Here is a 22386-nt window from a genome sequence, read left to right as displayed (position 1 = left end):
GACGCAGAAGAATGTACTTTATTCGCAAGACAACAAAGAATTCACTAGGTGATTTGCATTGGCAATATAGCATACTTTTAAATTACAAAAGCTATCTTTGGAAATCAGCCTCTTGAGTGATTCCAACTACTTCCTCTATACAGTGGAACACTCTGTTTGTATGTATACATTGAATGATGGTGTGCTTGTACAAATATGGGTAGCTAGGTCCTTTTAGCATTTTTGAGATTGCGAACACTCATTATAAGTTGTTGCCTTTCACCTTCTACCTCTGCGAATTTGAGACTTAAGTCGGAGTAGCGTTCTTGCATTTCCTTGAGCTCATCCTCCATTGATGTGTTCTTCTTCTTCAACTGTGATATTTCATCTATCATTTTTGTGATGTCATCTGGCGAGGGTACGCAAGGATTGCAGGTTTTCTGTTCATCACTTGGATCTATAACAATGCTGTAAATCACGATTACATTAGATATTCATACATAATCCCAACATCAGTAAGTTTTCAGGAGAAATATCTACACCTAATGCTTCTAGCAGCTTTCATTTGCTGTGGACATCATCGTAAAAGGTTACATAAACAATGTCATACCTTTTAGCTGACCCTTGTTCATTGTCAGCATGGTCAAGAACACCTGATAGAATATCCACACCTGTCTCTGAGAAACTTCTGCTGCTGCTCGTCTCTTCTCTATGATGGGGATTGTCTCCAACCCTGCAATCTTCATGCTGTGACTCCTGCATGTGGGAAGTGTTTATGCTGTAAAGTTTTCATAACTAAACCAGTACGTCTTTTGTACTTCTTTACAGAAGAAGAGATGAAAGTGTATCATATATTTCGTCTACAAACAAATATTCATCAACATTTTCACCTGTGTCTCCTTTGAACTAACAGACACTTCTTTGTCCATACCAAGCCCTTGCTGGTGTGGACTAAAGAAGACGGCTTCCTGAAATACCCTACCAGTAATTATGTAAATGATGTACGCAATACAATTGAATAATTTTTTGTTCTATTTCTAACCACTTAGTTTCAATATATGTGAATTTTGAAAAATTATTGTTAATCGGAAGTTATAAAGAAGAGGTCAAGGTAATAAGTACCCATTCTCTTAAATCATACAAAATAACGTGGAGTGAATTCAACTGATTCATGCGCTTCCGTTGTTTTCTTATCCAAATGAGCCATGAATTATTAAAACCTTTGAAATCAATTTTCGTCTAAACATTAAACTTCATCTAACAGACTCAGAAATTTCTGCTATAAGGAGCATAATAGATAGTATGCTCAAAGCTAGCTGGACAGAGTATGGGAAAGGAATTCATTAGATTATACAGAGCGTCACGTAACTACTGTGGCCCTTTATCAGCAGGAAGAAAGTTCACTCTGACTTGCAATAGACCAATTTTCACCTACAATAACCATCGGATAGAAACATTGAGATGGATAGAGACATACAGACGACAGAATGAAATGAATAAACATGTTAAAAAGCTGCAAATTTATTGCTCAATGTATTCGAGGTATTTAAGTTGGCATGGTTGCTAACAAGGTCTTGTTCAAACCTTGCTTCACTTAACGAGCAAGCAAAGCATATCAGAGCTGAACGTAGGAACAATAATTCAGAGAAGTACCAAATATGACTAAATCTACCCTTGTTTGCCAATTATTCTGAATTAATATGATGAATTAATTCCATGCAAGAAGTTCAACCACAGTGCAATGCCAGAAGCTGCACTCTTCTCTAAAAGTTTGTAGGTCCATCAGTCTGGTGTCTGTGCCACTAATTGTTTTACGTTACTTACCTGCACAGTTCCATCAGAAGGAGTTGAGATATTCCATGATTGACTCAATGCTGCCTTCTGTAGTTCCTCAATCCTAGCATAAAGATCTCTCTCCTTCTCTGTGAATTCATCCTTTGATACCTGAATTGTTGGTTCCTTTATCTTTACTTCTTCCTATCAAACAGTGACATCATTAGCGCGCATATAGACATTTCTTAAAATAAGTATATGTGGCAATGGAAACTTTTTCTTGTACTGACTACGTACCTCAAGAAGCTTGATTTTGTGTTGCAACCTGAAAACCTCTTCAATGCATTGTTGGATGGAGTGGGAGTCGTCGTTTCTTATGCTTGCATTTGCATTTTCCTCAAATTCTGTAGCACTTGAAGCATTATCTATGACTTTCTTTTCAGTGGCTGTGACTGCCTCTTGATGATTCTCCAAATCAGATGTAAACGGAAATTCCTTTTTTAGATTTTGTTTCTCAGTCTCATGCTCAAACAAGGATTGCTTAAGTTGATTATACTGTATTGCTATCGTTTCTTTTTCTGATTGAACCATAGCAATCATTTCCTCCTTTTCAACCAACAAGATCCTCATATCATGCAATTCTTCCTGTGATTTTCCTGCTTCTGCCATCGCCTGAAGAATCTCCCTCTCAAGGGATTTTATTTTGGCATCTCCTTTTTCTAGGATGAGCTCTTTCTCATTCATTCTGATTTTCATCTCTTGCAGATCAAGTAGAATCTTTTCTTTCTCTTCTACCTTCTTAAAAAGATCATTTTTCCCAATTATGAGCACTTGGATATCTGCTTTCAGTGAAAGGATTTCATCTGCGAGGGTGTTAATGGCAACTTCTGCAATTTTCTTCTGAGCCTTCAGCTCTGTGGAGAGATATTCAACCTCTGACAGTAGTTGATTTATGCCATTTGTTTTTGAATCCAGTTGACATGAAAGCTCAGTTAGTTCCTCATCGTAATGATCTTTGATCAGTTGAAGCTCTTCAGCAGATTTCTTTAGCGACTCCTCTAGGTGACTCTTTTGGATACGCAGGTCATTAGCTTCTGTCATTGCTTGCATGGCTAACTTCTCATTTGCACCAAAGGTAACAGACATTTGAGTGAAAAGCATTTTAAATTCTTGTTGTAGCCGGTCAGCTGTGTCAGCATTGCTTTGTCTCGTCTTTCTCAACATCTCTTCTGCTCTTATTGCTCTCCTTTCCTGCTCTACTTTTTCACGAGTTAGTGCAGCCAGTTCAGCTTCAAATGCTTCTTCTTGCTTGGCAAGCTCTTTCTCCAAGTTTTCAACATGAGCTTCCAGGTCATTGATGACTGCTAATGACACAGAGGCTTCATATTGCATTTTTAGTTGTTCTTGTATCTCGCTTTGGTCAAGCTTAAAAGCCATGTCATGATTTTCCTGCTTCAGAATCTCATAATCAAGAGCAAGCTGCTCCATTTGCATCTCTATATGATCCCGATCCGTTTTACATTCTTCTAACTCATTTTGCAATTGCAAAATCTTTTGCTCAAGTGTCAACGAATTATCTGCATCATCATGCTCCTTAATTAATACTTCCAATTCAAGTTGCTCTTGATCTCCTTCATGCTTTATGCTCTGTGAGTCAGAATACCTCTGAACTTGAGGTTTCTGTAAGGCATCTGCTGTTGTTGATAATTCTTGGCAGCTATCATCTGTTACTGGCATGCTGCATCGTGCAGTGCTGGAGACATGAGATATTTCCCTTTCTTTCTGCTCTAAAAGCAATTCTAAATCCTGAACAGCAAGAATGAGTTCAGAGTTAGCCTGTTGAGTTTTCTGTAACTGTAAATGGAGGTTGGAATTAAGCTGTTGTTCATAAACCAGTTCTTGTTTGATTTCTTCGAGAATGCTGGTATCATCATTTTTGTTATCATGTGCTTTGTCCACAACCGTGACACCGTCAGTAGCTCTTGAAGCCTTGATTTGTTCAAATTGCTGTCTAAGTGCATCTCTCTCTTCCCTTAAGCTGCATATTTCCTTTGAAAATTCCTGCACCTTTTTGCTTTCTTTTATGATTTGTTTTCGTAGTGTCTGGACTTCTACATCTGAGACCTCTGCTTGCCTTCCCATGGCAGCAATTTCATCCTTGAGTTTTGCAACCTCAATCTCTGAGGCCTGCAACTTCTCATTCGCATTCATCTCTTTGGAAGTGTTCATTGAGTTTTCTTTGCTTTCTTTCGAAGTCCATCTGAGAGACCATCCTACATTTGAATCTTCACATTCTTTATGATCTGCTGCTGCATTGCATCCATTGGCTAAAAGTTGTGGAGATCTTGTATGGTCGCTAAGAGGTGAAAGAATGCTTACGGTATCCTTATGGATGTCAGCTTTAAACTTATATTCATGATTGAGATCATTCCCAGAGCTGCTATCAGAACTTGATGCTGAGATAGCATCAGAACTTCTGAAACCTTTATTGTCATATTCAGCAGTCCGAGGGACAGTATTTATGATAGATGGGCTAAATTGTACTATCCCATTGCCCGCTAAGACATCCTGAAAAGAATTAGAGCATGTCCATTAGCCTGTGCATGTCATAACATGAATAGGTCACTAAAGTTGTGACATGATGACAATAGTTCATAGTGGAATTCCTTCAAGGTTACTGAGTTTTAGTATTTTATAAGTCATTTCTTCAGCATATAAAAACTTTTAAGCTTTCGGCACTTTTGTCTATCATCATTTGAGCGTTTTAGGCATGTGAACATTCTTTCATTCCTCCACTGACCAAGCATAACTCATCAAGTCTTAGATAATTTCACCTGAATATGGTTGTGCAATTTGGTATACATCACATCAATGGATACACATGCTGGTCTGTCTTAGAGAATATTACCTGAATATGGTTGTGCAATCTGGTACATATCACATCAATGGATACACATGCTGACCTCTGGAACAACTTGACATGCTTGAAATATTTTATACATTTGCATATAAATTTGTAGCTCTGTGTATCTCAGCAAGATTCTTTTTCCTGCTCCTCCTAGTTCATAATTTGAAGAATAAGAACAAAAATAACAGGTTTATTTTAGCTCTCTCCAGAAACAAAGAAATTCAATGTGCCCTGTCATCCTTCTTTCTTTTTATTAAATTACGGGTTTCTGTGATTCGTGGGCACTAGGATGCTGAGATTTAGGAAACTTGGGCTCCTATTATATTACTGCAGCCGTTCAGACATTATGGGGATGCAAAGACAGACTAAAGTAATAGCTTCTCAAACTTGACTTCAATTAACAAAGGCAAGAAACACGAAGATGACCTAAGCCGTAAAAGTAACTGGAATTAAGGAGCTTAATAGTTGCTTGTGTTCTTTATCTTCTCTAATAAGTTAAATCTCGGCAACAAATGCAAGAAAAAGTTTGAAAAAATTACTATCAAAAGCCATTATTACATAGAAAGCAGTTGGATGAATTTGTATGTCTTCTCTGAAGGCACAACCAAGCAGCTTCTGCACTAGTTTGTAACCTTCTGATTTGCTTAATTTTGTCCTACCGAATGAAGTCACCTTCTACTCAACCAAAGTAGAACTACAAAAATTTGGAAAGTGGGGTAGAAAAACTGGAAGAGGAATTTGGGAGATTACTTTGCTCGCACTACTGGCGCTGCATGAAGTTACGGAACTCCCATCCGTGTCAACATCGCTCATTTGATGCCGGAGGCTCTCAGTGTGAGCGCTTCTTTTGGCTGCACTTCTTTTTTCATCATTCAAAAAAAAAAAAAAATGAAAACAGAAAATGAAGTCAATATTCAGATCTGTACTGCCAGATAGAGGACTGAAAATACAAGCATTGATCAAGCTGGAAGGAATTTCCAGTACCTCGTGTTGCCATCAGCATGCAATCTCTGGATCGTGATCTACATCCCCATGGCAAAAGGAAAAGATTAGGGCAAGATAAAATCGAATAACTGTTAATGGAAATTTTTTCCTGTACATTTTCAGCAAAATATACAAATTCGTTTCTTGAAACTGAAAATTTTCTTAAAAATGCGGGAAACATAACCAGAGGATCTTCCTTATCCTCAAGTTCAAAGCACTGGAGTAACTGTTAATTAAAAGTGTTTCCTCTGCATTTTCGGCAAAGCAAACAAAATTATTTATTGAAAACTTAAACCTTTTGGTAAACATGCACAAAGCATGAACGGAGGATCTTTCTTATCCTCAAGAGCATTCTGAAAGAAGGGCACTTTGTATTGAGGTTGGATCATGCCAGAGTAGCAGGATTCACTCAATTGAAGTGGCAAAGCAGGAGAACTTCGATCAGCTCTTCCAAAGGAGTCGAGGACAAGTACAAGTCCATAGACGGAATGTGGCATTCAATTCCGTCATGAGTTATAGCTTCAGCCAAGCTGATCGATGTCTCATCGAGAGGATTCGATTTAGTTTCGACCTTTAGGCGTTCCACAAGAACTACTTACATGAAGAATTGTGGAGTTCGAAGCTCCAAGTGAGAGGGAAGCGGAACAAGGTTCGATGGCATCTGCATACTCGGCAAAATCAACAGCCGTTCGCCCAAGAATTCCATCTTTACTTGACCCCTGGTGAAATGAACACAACCCATCACCACCGGCAGCAAAAACACGAAAGCAGAAGATGGTGGCAAGAAAGTCGTTTTACGTTTGATACTATAAACTGATACTTTTTCCCTTCAAATTTCCCTGTTTTCGGCTCTCGCGATAGTTTTACAGTTTCATAGACGGGATTCCCCCATATACATGCCCCATTGTGAACCTGAACCTTCTCTGTCTTGGCAGAAGGTTTCCCTGTTTCTGAAGGAACTAGAGCTACCAACAAACTGTCCCATCCTGTTTGAGGTACCTGCAATTTTCAAGGTACAACAGAGAAAAAAGATGCGCAGCATTAGCTCATTTGCGTTGCAGAGATTTTGTTCTTTATCTGACTAGAAACAGCTTGATCAAAGCACTAATGAGTCAACGCAAATCCGAAAATCGGAACCAAATTCCAAATCTAATTATGTAATAGCTTTCTTGAGAGGTTCACCTGGGTTGCCTGAACCTGTACTTTGAAAACGGCCTTGATCTTGTTCTTCTCACTCCTCCACTTAGCTCCCTTGAACATCTTCCCTCACTCGAAGCTGCCCTTCAGGCTCAGTCAGCAATCTCGCCGGAAAATCGAGCGCAGAGGATCGCAGTCACGACCTTGTCTGCCGATATAGCCTCCGAACGCGACCCGCAAATTCCTCCATCCCACTACGACTGCCATCTTGTCCCGGTCACAAGAAGAACCCACCAGAATCCAACTCCCCAGAAGAGAATTTTCAAATTCTCTTCACGGTGCCAACAAAGACCAGATCTCTTTGTCATAGAAAAGAAAAGGACATCGCCTCCGAACCCGAGCGCTACTGGCGAGTTCCCTCCCAGCACAGACTTGCCGGAAAACGATGCTGAGAAGGACAGCTGCTGAGCCTCTTTAGTAAGGCCAAGATGAAAATTTGAAAACAAAATGGGAAGAAATAAAAGAGAGCAGGGGATGTGCGTGCTGCTTGGCGTATTTCCTCCTTGCAGAAATCAGAGACAGACTGTTTCCGCAGAGCAAAATAAATGATCCCGGGCTGTGAACAACTGCAGATTTTAGGAAATAACAGAATAAAAGGAATATGTATGATAAGAAACAAATCTTTTTTTTTTTCACAAGTTGGGATCAGAAACAAAGCAGGACTACCATCGCTTTTGTGAAATCTAGAACGAATAACAGAGACGAAAAATACAAAGCCAAGAAAAGAACAGTATCCAAGTGGCCCTCTGGATTCACCAAGTAACAAAGAGTTCAAAATTTTTAAAGAAATAAAAGGAGATGCTAAAAGACAATAATGTTTACTAGCATTAAGTAGGTAGAACGTTGAGCAGCGAACACCAACATGCAGTCTGTCATGTGACATGTGATGCAATCTGTCAAGCAATTTCGAAAAAATATAAGATACATTTTAAGACCAGATACCAATTTTCTTTTCCTTCCTGCAATTGATTATTTTGTGGAAGTCGGTACACGTTTTGACTTTCGCAGAAAATTATAGAGGTAGGAATATCAGATGCATATCTCACCTATCAGAGGGGTAGTTTTTGACCGCACCCTTATCATCGTTACACTGTTCTCCGATGCCCCAAGAAGGCCCCATTGTCATGGAAAATGACATATTCTCTTACAAGAAAAAACTCGGTCAGTCCTTTTTTTTTTTTAAATTTATGAAGCTGCTGACTGCGCTAGTAATAAATATAATACTGTGATTTTTTCTGCGTGAGGTAAGTATTGCGCTGCTCACCTCAGCCATGATGCTGCCATGATTAAGTGCTTTCTTTCCTCCATAGATAGAGTAAATACTGCAATTGAAAAGGGAAAAGAGAGACAGGCACATCTGAGTAATTGGATTTGAGACCGGGGCCCAGCTCTCAAGTACCATAAAGAAAAGCAGGCCCCCATGTAGAAAGCTGTTCGATCTTATAAAAGGCCATGTTTCTTACCAGAAGTAAGTTTGTCCACGTGATTAGAGAGAGAGAACAAGGAGCTGATCTCTTCGTTCGACGATAACATCAACGTACAAGCAATGTAATTGAGTAAAAATCTTTGTTTGATTGGTTTATTGTTTGTTTGCTCGCTTTCTTTTTCTTTGGTTTGAGACGGGTGACTTTGGTTACTGTGCCCTGAACTTTTGTATTTGGCGTCTCTCTCTCTCAAGAGAGAACTTCAATCATAATTAATTGCCAATAAATGGAAGAACCATGCAAGCGGTAGGCAAGGAGAAAGTTGGGGAGCAATGCTCTGAAAAATGTCAATTAGTGTGGTTGATGGCGTTCTATCAGGTAGTCCGAATCGAAGGAGTCGGCAGGTAGTCTGAATCGAAAGTGAGAAACAAATGTTCCTAGAAACTTTAGTTTAGATTGCAAACGAAATGTGTTTTTAAAGGGTGTTAATTGCAGAGAACAGGAAAACAAGCCAGGCTAAAAAGTTCCTTTTAGAGTGAAAGATGTTGGTTTTGATATGTTGAACTTGACAGTGCACTGACGAAATTGAGCCTAGCTACAACTTTTTTATTAAAGAACCGAACTATGTGACGGAAGTTAAAATATAATTTTTTAATTTTTTACATAAGTTAAATGAAAAAAATTAAAATTACATGTAGATTTTTTTCTTTTTAAATTTGAAGTGGGCCCATACCCCTGCCAGCCCGCTTTGTCTCTGTCCCTGCATTTTTTTTACGTGCTATTCCATCTAATATAAATTATCCACATGTCCTTCCCTTCACTAGAAAAGTTTCTCCAATACTTAGTACTATGGGAGGAAAATAACCATTCCTTGGGCAATGCCATATCTATTTCTTTGTTTGTTTGTTTTTTTAATGTCCCCACAACATTACAAGTTCATTCATTTTAACACACCGAGGAGGATAGTAACGTAGTTGCTCAAGTTGGTGGCTGGTGAATTTGATTCTCGTAGATGCTACATGCTTAGACTCTACATAACTATAAGTTCACCTAAGTCTTGAAGTAGCTCTGAAATCCGTAAAAACGAAGAGAGACTTGGGCCTCTTTGAAGTATCTCTCCCACATCTTTTTTAATGATTTCTTTTTTATTTTTTTTAGATAAAATTGTCAATATGTTTTTCCCCAAACAACATGATGTATGTATTACCTGAGCAGAATGTTACCTGAAAAAACATAAAATCGTTTTGCTAACCAACAATAATATGTCGTAATTTGCTGCTAAATAAATATGGTTAAAACATAATATAAGCTGATTTTGGCTGCCCTAATAAATTATAAGCTTTTTCAGTCATGAACTTGGGCTATTAGAAAAGTTACGGTGTAGTTGTAAAGAACATTGGACAGCAACGGCACACAAGCACGAACGGATGCTCCATGTGCGCGACTGTCGGCAGTGCTTTTCACTTGACGATAATTATGTAAGAGCACTTAAGTTTTTGAAGATAACAAAAAGGCCACTTAAACTTTTGCTATTGTTAAAAACGTGCCTATCTTTTTCTACACATTAATGGAGAAAACACATTTGCAACCATTTTTTAACTTGAGTTACTAGGTTCAAATAGGGCTGCTCAGATGCCCCGGTTCGGACTGTTCCTGTCCTGATCGAACTAGTTTGCCAATGAGAAAAATATAAAATTTGTTTCATGAATCTGTTTTAAATATCTGAGCATATTGATGAAACATTATGTTACAGTGTTTTATGTTTCACGATTGAAGTAGATTCATGAAATAGTTTGTGATTGTCAAAAAAGTGTTGGCGTTCAAACCAAGATCTGCAAGGGTTGCCATGTCGAACCCGTTTCAGTTACTTGAGCTTTTCTTGAAACTAATGCCAATTGCAAACAATTTTAGAATTAGTTCCTTTGATTTTAACAAGAAGCATCATTCCGATTCGCTGCATTCTATCAAATTCTTTTTAAGATTCTTGAAGCAGTCGGAGATTCACATGTATAAAAAATCAAATTAAAACTGCAACAACAGAAGTGCCCAAAAAAAAGAAAAAGATAGCCACGTTTTATCATGATGCTACCATGTCCCCACAAACTTGTTTAAAATATTTTAATGGCTGCTTGGAACGGATGCATAATGTATTCCTGCACAAGCTGTTTGTCCCGGATCAGAAACTCTAGCATCCGATCCAGATCTCAAGAGATGATGCGCTGCTTAGATATATATATCCCACCCAATACCAGATTCAGCAAAACATTATTGATTAATGCTTTAAAACATAACTTTAACAAGTAAAAACTGCATCTTGTTTGATAAGAAGAACATTATGCAAGAAGAAACATGATCTGAAACATATGTTCCAAACACACATTTTAGCATGTTATTTTTAGATCTAGTGATTCAATGCTAGATACACTACATCACTATGTTTTATAAAACAATAATAAAGCGTTTGTGGAACATATAGTTTAAGGACATGTATTGCAGAGAGATTAGCTTTGCTATCTACGCTGCAGAAGCCCTATCGATTGGATCAAACACGGCAAAGCCATTTTCCAGTGACTTATCTTCGTGTGTAACTCGATCCCCAGATGTTTTTTGTGAATTTCTGATCAGAGGCTGATCACCTCCCCAACTGAAATTTTAATCTTCAAATGCTGCGTCCCTGCAGCTGTGAAAATTTAGATCCATTATCAAGTTCGAAGCATTCAATCCATATCAACAACAATTTTGTAGAGGAAAATAAATTAGGTTGCATTTGATAGCGTCATATCTTAAATCATTAAACGGTGTGTTTTGGAAAATTCTCACGATCTTATGATGTAGATCTTAAATCCACGTTACATGTAAAAAACTGTCGACTGGTCTGACCTTGAATCCATAGATGTAAAATCCTAGTGGTTTCAAATCACCATGGATCTCAAATTTGTTGTCAAACAAACACACCCTTAAGAGAAACAATATATAAAGGCATGCAATTAAATAACTGATAGCGGGTGGACGTAGATTTATGACTTGCACGATTCCTTCATGACCTAAAAATAGTTGGTTTCAGACGATGAAGGCCCATTGGCCAGCAGCGTTCATGAAACAAATCTTTATTTTTACCATGTAAAAAAAAAAAACATTTAAAAAACATTGAGTTCATGTGCGTCCGAGGCATATTTTATTTTATTAAAATAATGAACAACTAAATATTTGAAAAAGAAATAATTTTCTTTTTGCATTGAATAAAAAAAAGGGGAGGAAAGTCGGGTTCAGATCTCTGTGGGGGACAAGGCAACAGCTTTTGGTCTGTGGTTTGCCCCCAGTTGGGAAGTCAGAGGGAGAGTCGCAGTTAATATTTATTTAATAAACTAAGGCCAGGCTTGCCATGCAAGGCAGGATCGCGCGGGCCCCACGCGAGAGCTGCTCGGTGCTCGCTTCCTGTATTTACCATGTTCTTTAAAGCGAATCATTCAAAGGTCATTGGGGGAGGAGGAGAGGGACGACTTTCGGTCACGGGTTCCAGCAACTCGATTAAGGCTCGACAATTTGAATAGAATTTGTATTCATCAGTACTCGACTTCGACTCGATTAAGGCTCGACAAATTCATTTGAATAGAATTGATATTCATGATTACATGTTGAATTCGAGTTCGACTCAATTAAGACTCCACAAACTCCTAAACTCGTTTGAATATATCGACTTGATTAAGACTCGAGAAACTCGATTAAAGCTCGAGCTTGACTCGGCAGTTACGTGTTGAGATTGAACTCAACTCGATTATTTAAACGAGTTGACTCATGAATTCAAGTTCGGCTCGTTAAGCAAATGACTGGACTCGAACTCATTCACAAGCTGAGTTTTAACGAGTCGAGCTCGGGTAGCTTGACTGGTTGTTCACCCCTATTTGGGTGTCATAGGGTTCCACCATAGCTGGTAGAACCCGCTAATCGCTTGACTACAAATGATTGGAGTGGAAGCGCATAACAAACAACCTGTTTTGAGCCAAATTAAGTGGTTACTAGAAGGAACGTTTATTCGATTCGATGATGGTAAAAACCATTTTTATAGAGGAATTTTTTAGAAAAATGTTTTCGGGCAAACATGTCTGTAAAATTTAAGGGGGCGTTTGGATGACAATCTAAAACTAGTTTTTGTGTCTTGGTTTTGCCTCAAAAAATCATTTCAAAAATGTTTAGATGACATTCAAACCTTGTTTTCATAAGGGACTTGGAAAACCTGCTTTAAGTTTTGTCTCTAAATTAAGTTTTCCACTTGTCATCCAAACATCCAAACCAAATTCACACAACTCAATTTTTAACCAAGGTTTTCACAAAACTTGGTTGGTTTTACGAGAAAAGCAAAACGTTAGCCTAACCATGCGAAGGTCATTTTGCTATATTTTTGACTAGTACAATGAGTTTGATTTCCAGAAAGAAATATTTATCTCATCAAACACGTGGATTCCCCGAGACAGAGAAAGACGCGATCTTGAGTCAGATCTATACTGTCTAGTGAAGATTCCGTTGAATTGGTGGTCAATTGGCTAAAAATATTTGATATACGAAGATCAATTTAAAATGCAACAAGTTTAAATTATTTTAAAAAAATAGTTGATTCCGACGCGTGGTAATTGCAAGCTCATGATGTTAACACAGACTAACAGTCATTAGGGGTTGTTTAGTATACACTAATCTAGTGTTTTTCATGAAACTTTTGTGTCCTCATCAATTGCAAAAATCAAAAGAGAAAAAGTCCGGCGACAAGGAATCCGACCTTTTTCTCCTTTGCACCGAATGAATCGGTCATGAAAATTATTCTCTTTGTACTCCTGGCAATGTTCAAGAGCTGTTTAATTAGTCACGAAAAAACCAGAGGATTTGACGCGATTCAAGGAACTTGATTATGGGAGGGACAGGAGGTGTAGGGCCACAGAATTAAGCTGGAGATCTTTGTGAATTCCATGTGGAGAAAACTAATAAGAAGAAAACGCTTTCAAGATCATAGAGGATGTGAACTTATCCAGCGCCGCTCTATATATTAACAACTCAAGTTTGAGAATATATATATATCCAAAACGGAATCAGACAACATTGGGGAGAAAATTATTATCTCGCTTTCAAACATACCTGGATGGTATCAAATTATGATACATGGCTTAAATCAATCCTATTTTAAAACTGATTTATCTAATTCCTTCATTTTTAACACTCGTTTTCAGTGGCGGAGCTACATGGTGGCCTGTGTGGGTAGTTGCCTGTATCTGCCTTACAAAATTTGTTCATTTTTACGTAACTGCTTTGATATATTTGATTGTTTATAAAGACAAGTGCCCCTAAACACATTAAAGTTATTGAATTAGTGTCCTTTCAACCAAAATTTATTTCTAGCTCGGTTAGTGCTCAATTTTCCCCCCCCTATAATATACCTGTATAATATACCTGATAGATGTACAATATTATGAATATAACGAAACAACATTTTTAAAATATACAAGGAAGATTTGTAATATTTTCAAGTCTACGGCTTAATTTATTTTACTTTTAGGCCTCGTTTTGATGTATCTACACAATATTATTTTCATGTTGATTTGTACGTTTTTAAACATGCAAATCACATTTAAACTTTTTTTTCTTAAGAAAAATCTTTGAAAAGAAATAGGGTTGGATCGGATAATATCAATTTGATTTATGCGTCTCTCTTTTGGGCAACAAAAGGCTGCCGAGCGCATCTTTCCCACAAGGTTTCGGTGGAGGAGCGCCACTTTAAAGTGCAGAGCGAACTGCTTTTGAAAAGGTTCTGCAACTACAGGAAGCGCGCTTCCTTTCTAAGCAGATCGAGCTTCCTTCTTTAATGGAAGAGCATTATTTCCTTTTCAACGGAAACACATTTCATGGAATGAGAATCGCGATTTCATGGTAGCCAAAACTTTGAGTTGATACAAAACCTGAATACAGTTCTGCGTCTAAGCGGTAAAACTAAATTTATCTAGAGAAAACAGGGACAAGTTAAATAATAGGAAAACAAAGGAAAATAGATGGAAACAAGGAAATATGAAGAGAACAAAGAAAAACTTGACCACTCTGCAAAAAGCCATATGTCAACTGTTGGAAGATGAAAATATTCTATTGTTCAAGATTTAATTTGATGAACATTCTCAAAATCCAAGTTGCTTGTTTCGATTGCCAATAATGATCAGAAAAGGAGAATATGAAATGAGGAATTCTGAGATGTTCTCGTCCACTGCTACTCATCCGGAGAGCCCTAAAGATAGAATATGCATTAGATTCCAATTGCCAACTTATCGAACTAATAACTTGCCAAGAACCACCCAATTAACAGGAAAATATTGAAATGAACTTCATCCAATTAACAGGAAAATATTGAAATGAACTTCATCAGATGAAAATGTGAAAGACAGCTATTGCGTGAGATATTATAAACCACAGCTGGGTTCAATTATTCCACTCCATTAGTACTAATTCATTTCTTTTTAATTGGCGTGTTGCATTTAGATCTAAGTAAAATCTGGATATGCTCGAATTTAATTTTAGTAGTAATGGGTTTTGGTTATTCCAATACGAATTAAAACCAAGTTTTAGCATAACTTAGCCTTGAAAGATATGGTTTTTGTACTTTTTTATGAGGTCCAATATGACATGTTTTACGCTGTTTTCTAGATCCAAAGCACACACACACATACATAGTGATTGAAACGATGTGTTCATTCATGCCTAATTAAGATGTTCACTCCAGTAAGCAAATGGATAACGTAATCCGATAAATGGGATCTACGTAATCTAATTAACAAGTAAGAACACCTGTACATTACTTCTAGGAGGGGAAAGGGAAAATTAGGGGAATTCAATAGCAGTGACCTCTAAATGCAAGAAAAGTTGTTGAGGCAAACATTATGATTTTATTTCTAAAAAAATATGATTGACAGCATTATTTCTAACAAGAAAGTTATGTCGAATCTGCATATAACATCAAATTTAAATAAACATATTGCCATTTAACCTGCAACACCCAAGAGCCGATGCAATATATATCCTTTGCCAGGCCAAATGGTACACAAAATATCCACCGCTCACTTTTATTTGGCATATAGTCGCTGTCACCATTACAAATTTAAAGAGAACAATCAGTGTAGTGGTATCATTTAATAGGCGCCAGTCAGTGTCCACATATATAATATATAATATGTCTCATGAAAAACGGGAAACAAAAAGCGGGACTTAGTAAAATTAGAATTTGTAAAAATTAGGATTCACGACTTGTTTAGAATCAAATATAATTCAGTATTTGGATTTATATGTGTTCAGATCTAGTTCAAAATAAAACTGACCCGGTTAACTTGTCCATCTATCGGATCCTCGCAGCGAGCCCCGGTTCCAAAGGATTGCCACAGTGAGCTCCAATCTAATGGCAGCCACGTCCGAGGGGAGTGCCGAGTGGTATCGCCCAAATCGATGTGCCAATGTACAGACGCCGGCGACTCAATTTCGACCATATAAAAAGAAAACGATCATGGCTGGCGACAGATCTTCCGATTTTCCGGCCGCCCATTGAGATTCATCGGCGGGATTCCTTGGCAGCCACCAGATGCAAGATCTTCCGTGGGCAGTTGCCGTCCACAACTCGTGGCTGTTTTCACCGCTCCAGGCCAATATTTACACAATCATCCACCTTTGTCCCTACTTCCATCCACTCCCATCCTTTCTTGCCAACTTGCACTCTAACGTCTCCCTCCAACATTTGATTCATCGCTGTCTGAATCTTTAACTTGTGCTCGTAGCTCCGTCATAAAGTCACGGTGAATCTTCTCTGAAACAAGGAAGGAGGAGGAGGAGGAAAGAATCATGACCGTCCCGCCCTTCTGTTAAAAGCTGCTGTAAAATTTATTCAAGCGAAGGAGGAGGAGGAGGAGAAGAAAATTGCTTGAAAGGTCATGAGTTTAGTTTGATTCTTTGTAGATATTACTATATTTCTGTGCCTATAGTAATTCAATGTATGGTGCCATTGCAAAGGTTGTTTAACCTTTCACTCACCGGAAAAAAATAATAAGATACAAAGGCAGACATGAATCAGACCTATATCAAAATAATATACTTGGGAAACACAAAAGCAGGCACCCGTCCGGATCCAATGGAACAAGTTTTCTTATTGGCCTTTCTCGTTTTTCTGAATGAACCCGCGCATGAGTCGCTCCAGCGTCAACGATAATCGTGCAACTGTTTTCCTAAATCTTTTTTCTTTATGGGGGCCAATAACTATTCATGGTCATAAACATGGGGACATAACGTTGTTCTGGTTCAGTATATACTTTTCCTGTGGGTACGACGAAAATAAAGGGCAAGGCGAAAACTTTGGTGTTCTGTATCGTGTTTGATGGTGCAACAATATCTATCGTTTCTTCCTCTAGGCTATGTTCGGAGGCAGATCTTTAATCCACGTTACGTGAAACAAGCAACTTCAGCAAGCAGTGATTTCACATTCACAGATGTAAGACTCTTAGGGGGCAATTGATTACTTTGATTTGAAATTTATGGAATTTGATGTCCCTATGACATGACATGTTTTAACTGTGTGATAAAATATCCATGATAAAATTCACGGCTCATCAAAGATTCCAAATCAGACTTAACATCCACTTACGATCTTTATTTTTACTTCTTTACATTGAGAAAGTGTAGGATTTAAGATTGGAAGGAAGGGTAGCGCCTGATCTTAAATCTACGGATCTCAAATCTTCAAGATCTTAAATCCAACGACATCAAACACCTTTTTAATTTAAAATTTACATGGGTATGTGGTGGCCTTGGGTATGAGATCCAAGGCTACCAAACGTAGCCTTATTTAAATATGTAATATTTGATGACATGCCAACTTAAGGGATATTGGGATACAGTTAGAAGGATCCTTCTGGAACCAGCTTTGCTTCTTTTATTTTAAGCAAACAAATCTCGTGTAATGAATAGTGAATCTCGATCCACCCACAGCATTGGTAGAAGTCTGTTGGCACTCCTTCATATTGCGTGTATGTAACAAGCATTTCTAGCTTCTTCTTGACCGGTTGGTGGCCGATAGGCTACAGCCCTTCCCCATACCCAAGTTTCCCTCCATGTAAGTGGATATGATATGTGGTCCAATTCCCAATCCAAATTAGAAACGACTTAGCCAAATTGTTGAAGAAATTTAAATTCAGTTACTAATCAGATTTGAATTCCGTAGGCAGCTTTCTAACGGCAGCCGATTCGTAACGTCAGCGTGACTCGAATCCAGTTTTAGAAAATCGATCGAGCACAAACCCTAAATCCAGATCCATATTCAGTTATATGAAAAAGGATGAATCCAACCCGGCTCCAAATTTAGTAAATTTCACATCCCCGTTATTCCAAAAAGAGTTTCGGGATCGAGTAGAGGCTGGTGGGTGACCAGTCACTGTTTCATTTCAACTTCTTATGCTTGACCAGTCGGCAGTCACCAACATGCAAGTTGACGCACGGTAGGGGTGGCACCTCCAAACACCAGAGTAGGCCCTACATGCTCAAGCTTTCTTGTTAATAAATAAATAAATAAAATTAAAAAAAAAACTGCAGGTTCAACTCTGGCTGGTGGTTTCTCTTTATAATAGCTACCTAAACAAGGGGTTCGGGCCATGGTTTAAGCTCAAAGATCGATTTGGCTCTTGAAAATGACGTTAAATTCACCTTTTTTTTAGTAGAAGAGATGTCATCATTTGGAAGATTCCTTGGATACTGACGCCGGAATTGAAGCAAGAAGCTAAGATACCCTACCTGCACCAATTGAAACGGAAACGAATTTAAAAGGAAATTATTTTTTAAATACGACATGCATTAAATCAATTGCGCGTTAACAACGAGTCAAGCGGCAATATTCAACTGCGCAAGTTGTACAAATATCTGGATGTATTTACCATCTGAATTTTGATATATTCGATCTTTGAGATCGATTGAAGTCGATCTGTTATTAAAGATAAGAAAAAAAATCTTTAACATATATTAATGTGTATTGAGAAATTGAATCAAAACGATAAAGAAAGAGCATGTGATACTTTTCGCCGTGGATATAAGAGAGTGAGTTAAGCCCACAGTAATGCAGGAACCACAAGGTTCTTTCATCTTTCTTCACACCACCACTTTATTCTGTTCATGCACTCTCTAGATCTGCCTCTCAATTTTTTTTTATAAATGTCGAAAAAGAAGCACAGTATTATGAGTATTGAAGTATTTTAAATTTTTCTGAACTTGAAAGCTTTGATATCAGTAACTATTGTAGACTTCTTTTGTACAGCGTATAGACGCCATTTACATCGAATAGATGAGAGCTTTAGATTACTCTTCTCCCACAACTCCGGTCAAATATTCATTTAGACTGAGTGCAATATCATTCTCTTTATAATGTCAAAATAATTCACATCGAGTGCCCAAGAAGAAAAGTCAGGGCCCAATTTGGTGACCGTCACCTGCGTCCAAATAGAAATGTGAGTGCCACTTTTGCAAGTATGGTCAAAAAGTCCGAAAAGTTAGAGGAGATCACAAAAATGAGAGAGATAGATGAACATACGCAAGGAAAATATGAAAATATATATTTGTCACCATGTAACGGTGAAAAATTTTATATTTCGGTGCCCTTTAAGTTTGAAAAACGAAACACATCACGTGGTATAGGTTTAAACTCGATGCTGACTATTGAAAAAAAAAATTAGCGACAGAGAATTCGGTATCTTCTGAAATTTTCAGTGAATTCAGTATCTTTTGAAAATTTCAGTTATATAATATATATATACATATATCATACATATAATATATATGTGTGGAACATATTGGTTTGTTGGACTACTTTGAAGTTATGGTGATGAAGGTCTTCGACTGTATAGTGAAAGATTGATTATGTCACAAAATTCAATTGTGCATTAAAGCTATGCTGTCAGCTGCTGTTCACTCTTTCAAATAACATTTTAAAGTGGCCGTTGGGGATTCGTTGGTTTCACGTAAAATGTAAATGCACAAACACTAGTAGTTTTAGTTTAGTTCTGAAATTTCTTAGTCCCGTCCAGTTTTCTTTGTGATGTCTCATCTTATGTATAAAAGAAACTAGGGAAAGAAAAAAAAAAAGTTCTTAATTCTAGAATGGATTTGGCATTTTGATCATCCTGCTAACTTTTCGAAGAAATGGAGAAAGAGAAAAAGGGGGGGGGAACCAGATCCAGCAGAATTCAATATTTGAATTCGTTTAGCCATTTCCTTTGGCATTGGCATCTCCTGAGATTCCGTCCAAAATCCAAACGGGATCTTGAGTTGCAGTACCCGCAGACTCGTTCGTCGTTCTCGATTAATTATCACAAGCACATCGAATAAGGAGCCCTACAGCGTAAGCCCCAATAAGTTTTCAAGGATCCGATCAAAACCCAGATCCTGTTTGGCTGCCCCCACTTTGGACCTTCATCATCATCTGAAGCGTATGTACTTCCTCTCTTTTGCCTTTGATACGGAACCTCCAGTTTGAGCATGTACTTCGCGTTCGAACCGTCGGTATTAACCATGTCCCAGACACAGGCGTCCTGATCGAACCCCCCCTCTCTTTCTCTCCCCCTCTCTCTAAATATATACATATATATAGGCCGTTCTAAACTCCTTAGAGAAATTTGATCTGGAATTGCTAGTCTGAAGGTGCCAAGCAAAATCTCTGCAATGGCGATGTATCGGTGGTAGCTGTTAGAGACAAGTGATCAGCGGACATTTACATAGATAGAGTTAAAGCAGAGGCTGTTCCCACGTTTGCAAAGCTAAAAATATGAAACAAAATGAAAGGAAGAACGGGGAGGCGAGGAATACGTTCACCGGAGGCGGCTTTCCTCCGTTTTTGCATGAAAAAATTGTATGCGTATCAAGCGGAGAAGCAACTAACGAAAATGTCGTCGCTGCTACCGGCGACCACCGTACCTTCCATCTGCGACACTAGGGAGGCGATCGCGGCCTTCGCTTTCGCCGTCGAGGCCTTCGCCTGCCCCGCCTCGTGACCACCTCCCGTCGCCGGACCTCCGGCGTCCTTCGACCTCGCCCTTCTTTCTCTATACCGAGCCTCCTTGTACTCCTCCGAGATATAAACATCCATTGCCCCCCTCTCTCTCTAGACAGGGTTTCTCCTTTTCTTCTTTGCTGTCCTTCTCCCACTTATGCCTCTCGCGACCTCCGCCACGAGGAGATCTTTCGCTGAGTTTTCTTCTGTGTCATTGAAAAAGAGTAATGGTGGTAGGAATGATTATATAGTTGAGAATGACTGCAGCGGTGGTGGAGGTGGAAACTCTTTGGAAGAATGAAAACCAGTGGGCGTTTCGTTTGGTTGAATTTATTAGCCATGGGTTTGGACTCTCACTCTCTCTCTCTCTAGAGAGATGTAGAGAGAGAAGGAGAGGGATCGAAACCATGGGTGGTGGCCGTCTTACCATGGGCTGTCCCGTTTCGTACGTCTTGTTCCTCTGAGCGCTGGCCCTTCAGAGCGCTGCCGTGCGGCCCTCTCCCGTTCATCAAACCGAATGAAAGACTTGTTCCTCAGATCCTACATCGGGGCTGGATTGAATCCAGATCCGTTGGTCGAATTGGACGACACTCTCCAACAATTTGATTTTTGTAAAAGTTACGTTATTTTGAAAATTTGGTAGTTTCGTAAACTTATTTGGATGTTTGGATGATAAGTGGAAAACATATAAAAATCAGTTTTACCTAGAAGAAGGCAGACTTTTAAAGACTTATAAGGAAGTTTCTTACTTCTTAAGTTCTTGCAAGAATTATAAAAAATCGTTTCATTTTCAAGCACATAAACAAATTACTAGGAATGGCCAACACGGGAAACAATGCGCTGGGCATTTTTCTCATTTTATTTATGGGGTCCTCCATTCTAGAATAGTGAGCAGTTTGGTCATTTATCACACCGACCACCATGCTCCTATTAAGGTTTTGTCAAATTACTGCGTAATTTTAAAAGGTCGTCACTTAATTTTTGGAGGGATTTTTAAAAGACATGCTTGAGAGATTATGGTAAAATATTAAATAATAAAATTTTGCAGATAGCAAACATGCTGAATTTCTGGATAATTTTTCTAAAAACTGAAATTCTCAACATTAAGAGATTTTTTTACGCGATTAAGACTGCAAGAAACAACTGTAGACTAAAGTTAAATAATAAAATTATCCTTCTTTCAACAGTAAACACACCCTTCTGACAATATTATATTGGTTTTAATGGCTGCTCATCTTGCCTTCTTCTAGGTAAAGCTGATTAAACACGAGCATGTACTTGTACTTGGTTGGTATATATATAGTATATAGAAGGCCTCTTTTCAAATCTTCAGTACTTAGCCATCAGCCCTAGGCTCACATCTCACAAGGGTGGTGTTCCATGGCTTGAATCCAGCCTTGGTACTAGGAACAAGCTAGGGAGAAATAAGGAAAGGAGTAAAAAGGGGGGCAAGATGAACAACCATTAAAACCATTATGATATTGTCAGAAGGTTGTGTTTGCTGCTGAAAAAAGGATAATTTTATTATTTAGCTTCAGTCTACAGATGTTTTTTGCAATCATAATCTCCTCAAAATCTTTTAATGTTAAGAATTTCGGTTTTCTGAAAAGTTTTCCAAAAATTCAGCATGTTTGACAATGATTCGGCATGTCCAAGTTTACTGCAGAACATTGTAAAAGGTGATCATGTCATCTCTTTGACAAAGATTCGACGAGCTCAAATTTGCTTCATGAAGTTTTTTGTGAAGGTAGATCGTGCTTTGACAGCGATTCAGAAAACCCAAGTTTGATTTCTCAAGATTTTCTTCGCAGGGTCGAGTCTTCGTTTTGGTAAAGAAGGCATCGATGTATTTGGTCGTTTGCAGGCTACCTATGGGCTTCATTCTTCTTCGTCAAGCATTCTGCTCTAATACCAAGTTAAAAAATAAAGAAGAAGCAAAACAAATAAAAACCAGCAATGAAAAGATTCTTCATTAAACGTGCATGATTTTTCATTATGGAATGCCACCATGAGCCTTGGTTACACAATGCATATAACGAGCTTAAATAGTTGAAGTTCCTATAATCTTGGCAATGATAAAC

The 22386-nt window shown here is 38.3% G+C and overlaps 2 protein-coding genes across 7 annotated transcripts; both read right to left on the bottom strand.

Annotated features, from left to right (window-relative positions):
- Window positions 1-17: 17 nt before the first annotated feature.
- On the bottom strand, window positions 18-7737 carry LOC116252463 (uncharacterized). Of its 3 annotated transcripts, none has more exons than XM_031626741.2 (9): window positions 6827-7737; window positions 6443-6643; window positions 6244-6363; window positions 5645-5682; window positions 5411-5516; window positions 2050-4320; window positions 1804-1956; window positions 590-735; window positions 18-447 (listed from the first exon to the last, which is right to left on the bottom strand). In XM_031626741.2, exons 1-9 carry the CDS (start codon window positions 6902-6904, stop codon window positions 204-206), a joined length of 3357 nt encoding a protein of 1118 aa, XP_031482601.1. In that variant the 5' UTR covers window positions 6905-7737; the 3' UTR covers window positions 18-203. The 3 variants fall into 3 exon arrangements, with proteins under 3 accessions (XP_031482601.1, XP_031482600.1, XP_031482602.1); XM_031626740.2 differs by having other exon boundaries at window positions 5411-5519; window positions 6827-7735; XM_031626742.2 differs by lacking the exon at window positions 6827-7737 and having other exon boundaries at window positions 5411-5511; window positions 6443-6582.
- A 10852-nt stretch (window positions 7738-18589) lies between these two features.
- Window positions 18590-20583, bottom strand: LOC116253494 (uncharacterized). 4 transcript variants are annotated; one of them, XR_004172444.2, is made up of 2 exons: window positions 20230-20583; window positions 18590-18749 (listed from the first exon to the last, which is right to left on the bottom strand). XR_004172444.2 is itself a non-coding variant. In XM_031628324.2 (2 exons), the coding sequence occupies exons 1-2, from the start codon at window positions 20399-20401 to the stop codon at window positions 19946-19948; spliced, it is 225 nt and encodes a 74-aa protein (XP_031484184.1). In that variant the 5' UTR covers window positions 20402-20583; the 3' UTR covers window positions 18805-19945. The 4 variants fall into 4 exon arrangements, 2 of the variants coding, with proteins under 2 accessions (XP_031484184.1, XP_031484183.1); XR_007573263.1 differs by lacking the exon at window positions 18590-18749 and adding an exon at window positions 18805-19998 and having other exon boundaries at window positions 20122-20583; XM_031628324.2 differs by lacking the exon at window positions 18590-18749 and adding an exon at window positions 18805-19998.
- Between the last annotated feature and the right edge of the window lie 1803 nt (window positions 20584-22386).

The sequence above is a fragment of the Nymphaea colorata genome, chromosome 4, assembly GCF_008831285.2.
Source record: "Nymphaea colorata isolate Beijing-Zhang1983 chromosome 4, ASM883128v2, whole genome shotgun sequence".
Lineage (NCBI taxonomy): Eukaryota > Viridiplantae > Streptophyta > Magnoliopsida > Nymphaeales > Nymphaeaceae > Nymphaea > Nymphaea colorata.
The sequence above is the reverse complement of the archived record's forward strand: the minus strand, read 5'-3'. Positions and strand labels throughout refer to the sequence as shown.

Coding starts and splice junctions, on each gene's coding strand:
- LOC116253494 (XM_031628323.2), bottom strand. CDS start 20,401: ATGGATGTTTATATCTCGGAGGAGTACAAGGAGGCTCGGTATAGAGAA. Junction 19,973..20,229: donor CCTAGTGTCGCAGATGGAAG/GTACGGTGGTCG, acceptor TCGCCATTGCAG/AGATTTTGCTTGGCACCTTC.
- LOC116252463 (XM_031626740.2), bottom strand. CDS start 6,904: ATGTTCAAGGGAGCTAAGTGGAGGAGTGAGAAGAACAAGATCAAGGCC. Junction 6,644..6,826: donor TACAGGTTCAGGCAACCCAG/GTGAACCTCTCA, acceptor TGAAAATTGCAG/GTACCTCAAACAGGATGGGA. Junction 5,683..6,243: donor CGAACTCCACAATTCTTCAT/GTAAGTAGTTCT, acceptor ATGGGGATGTAG/ATCACGATCCAGAGATTGCA.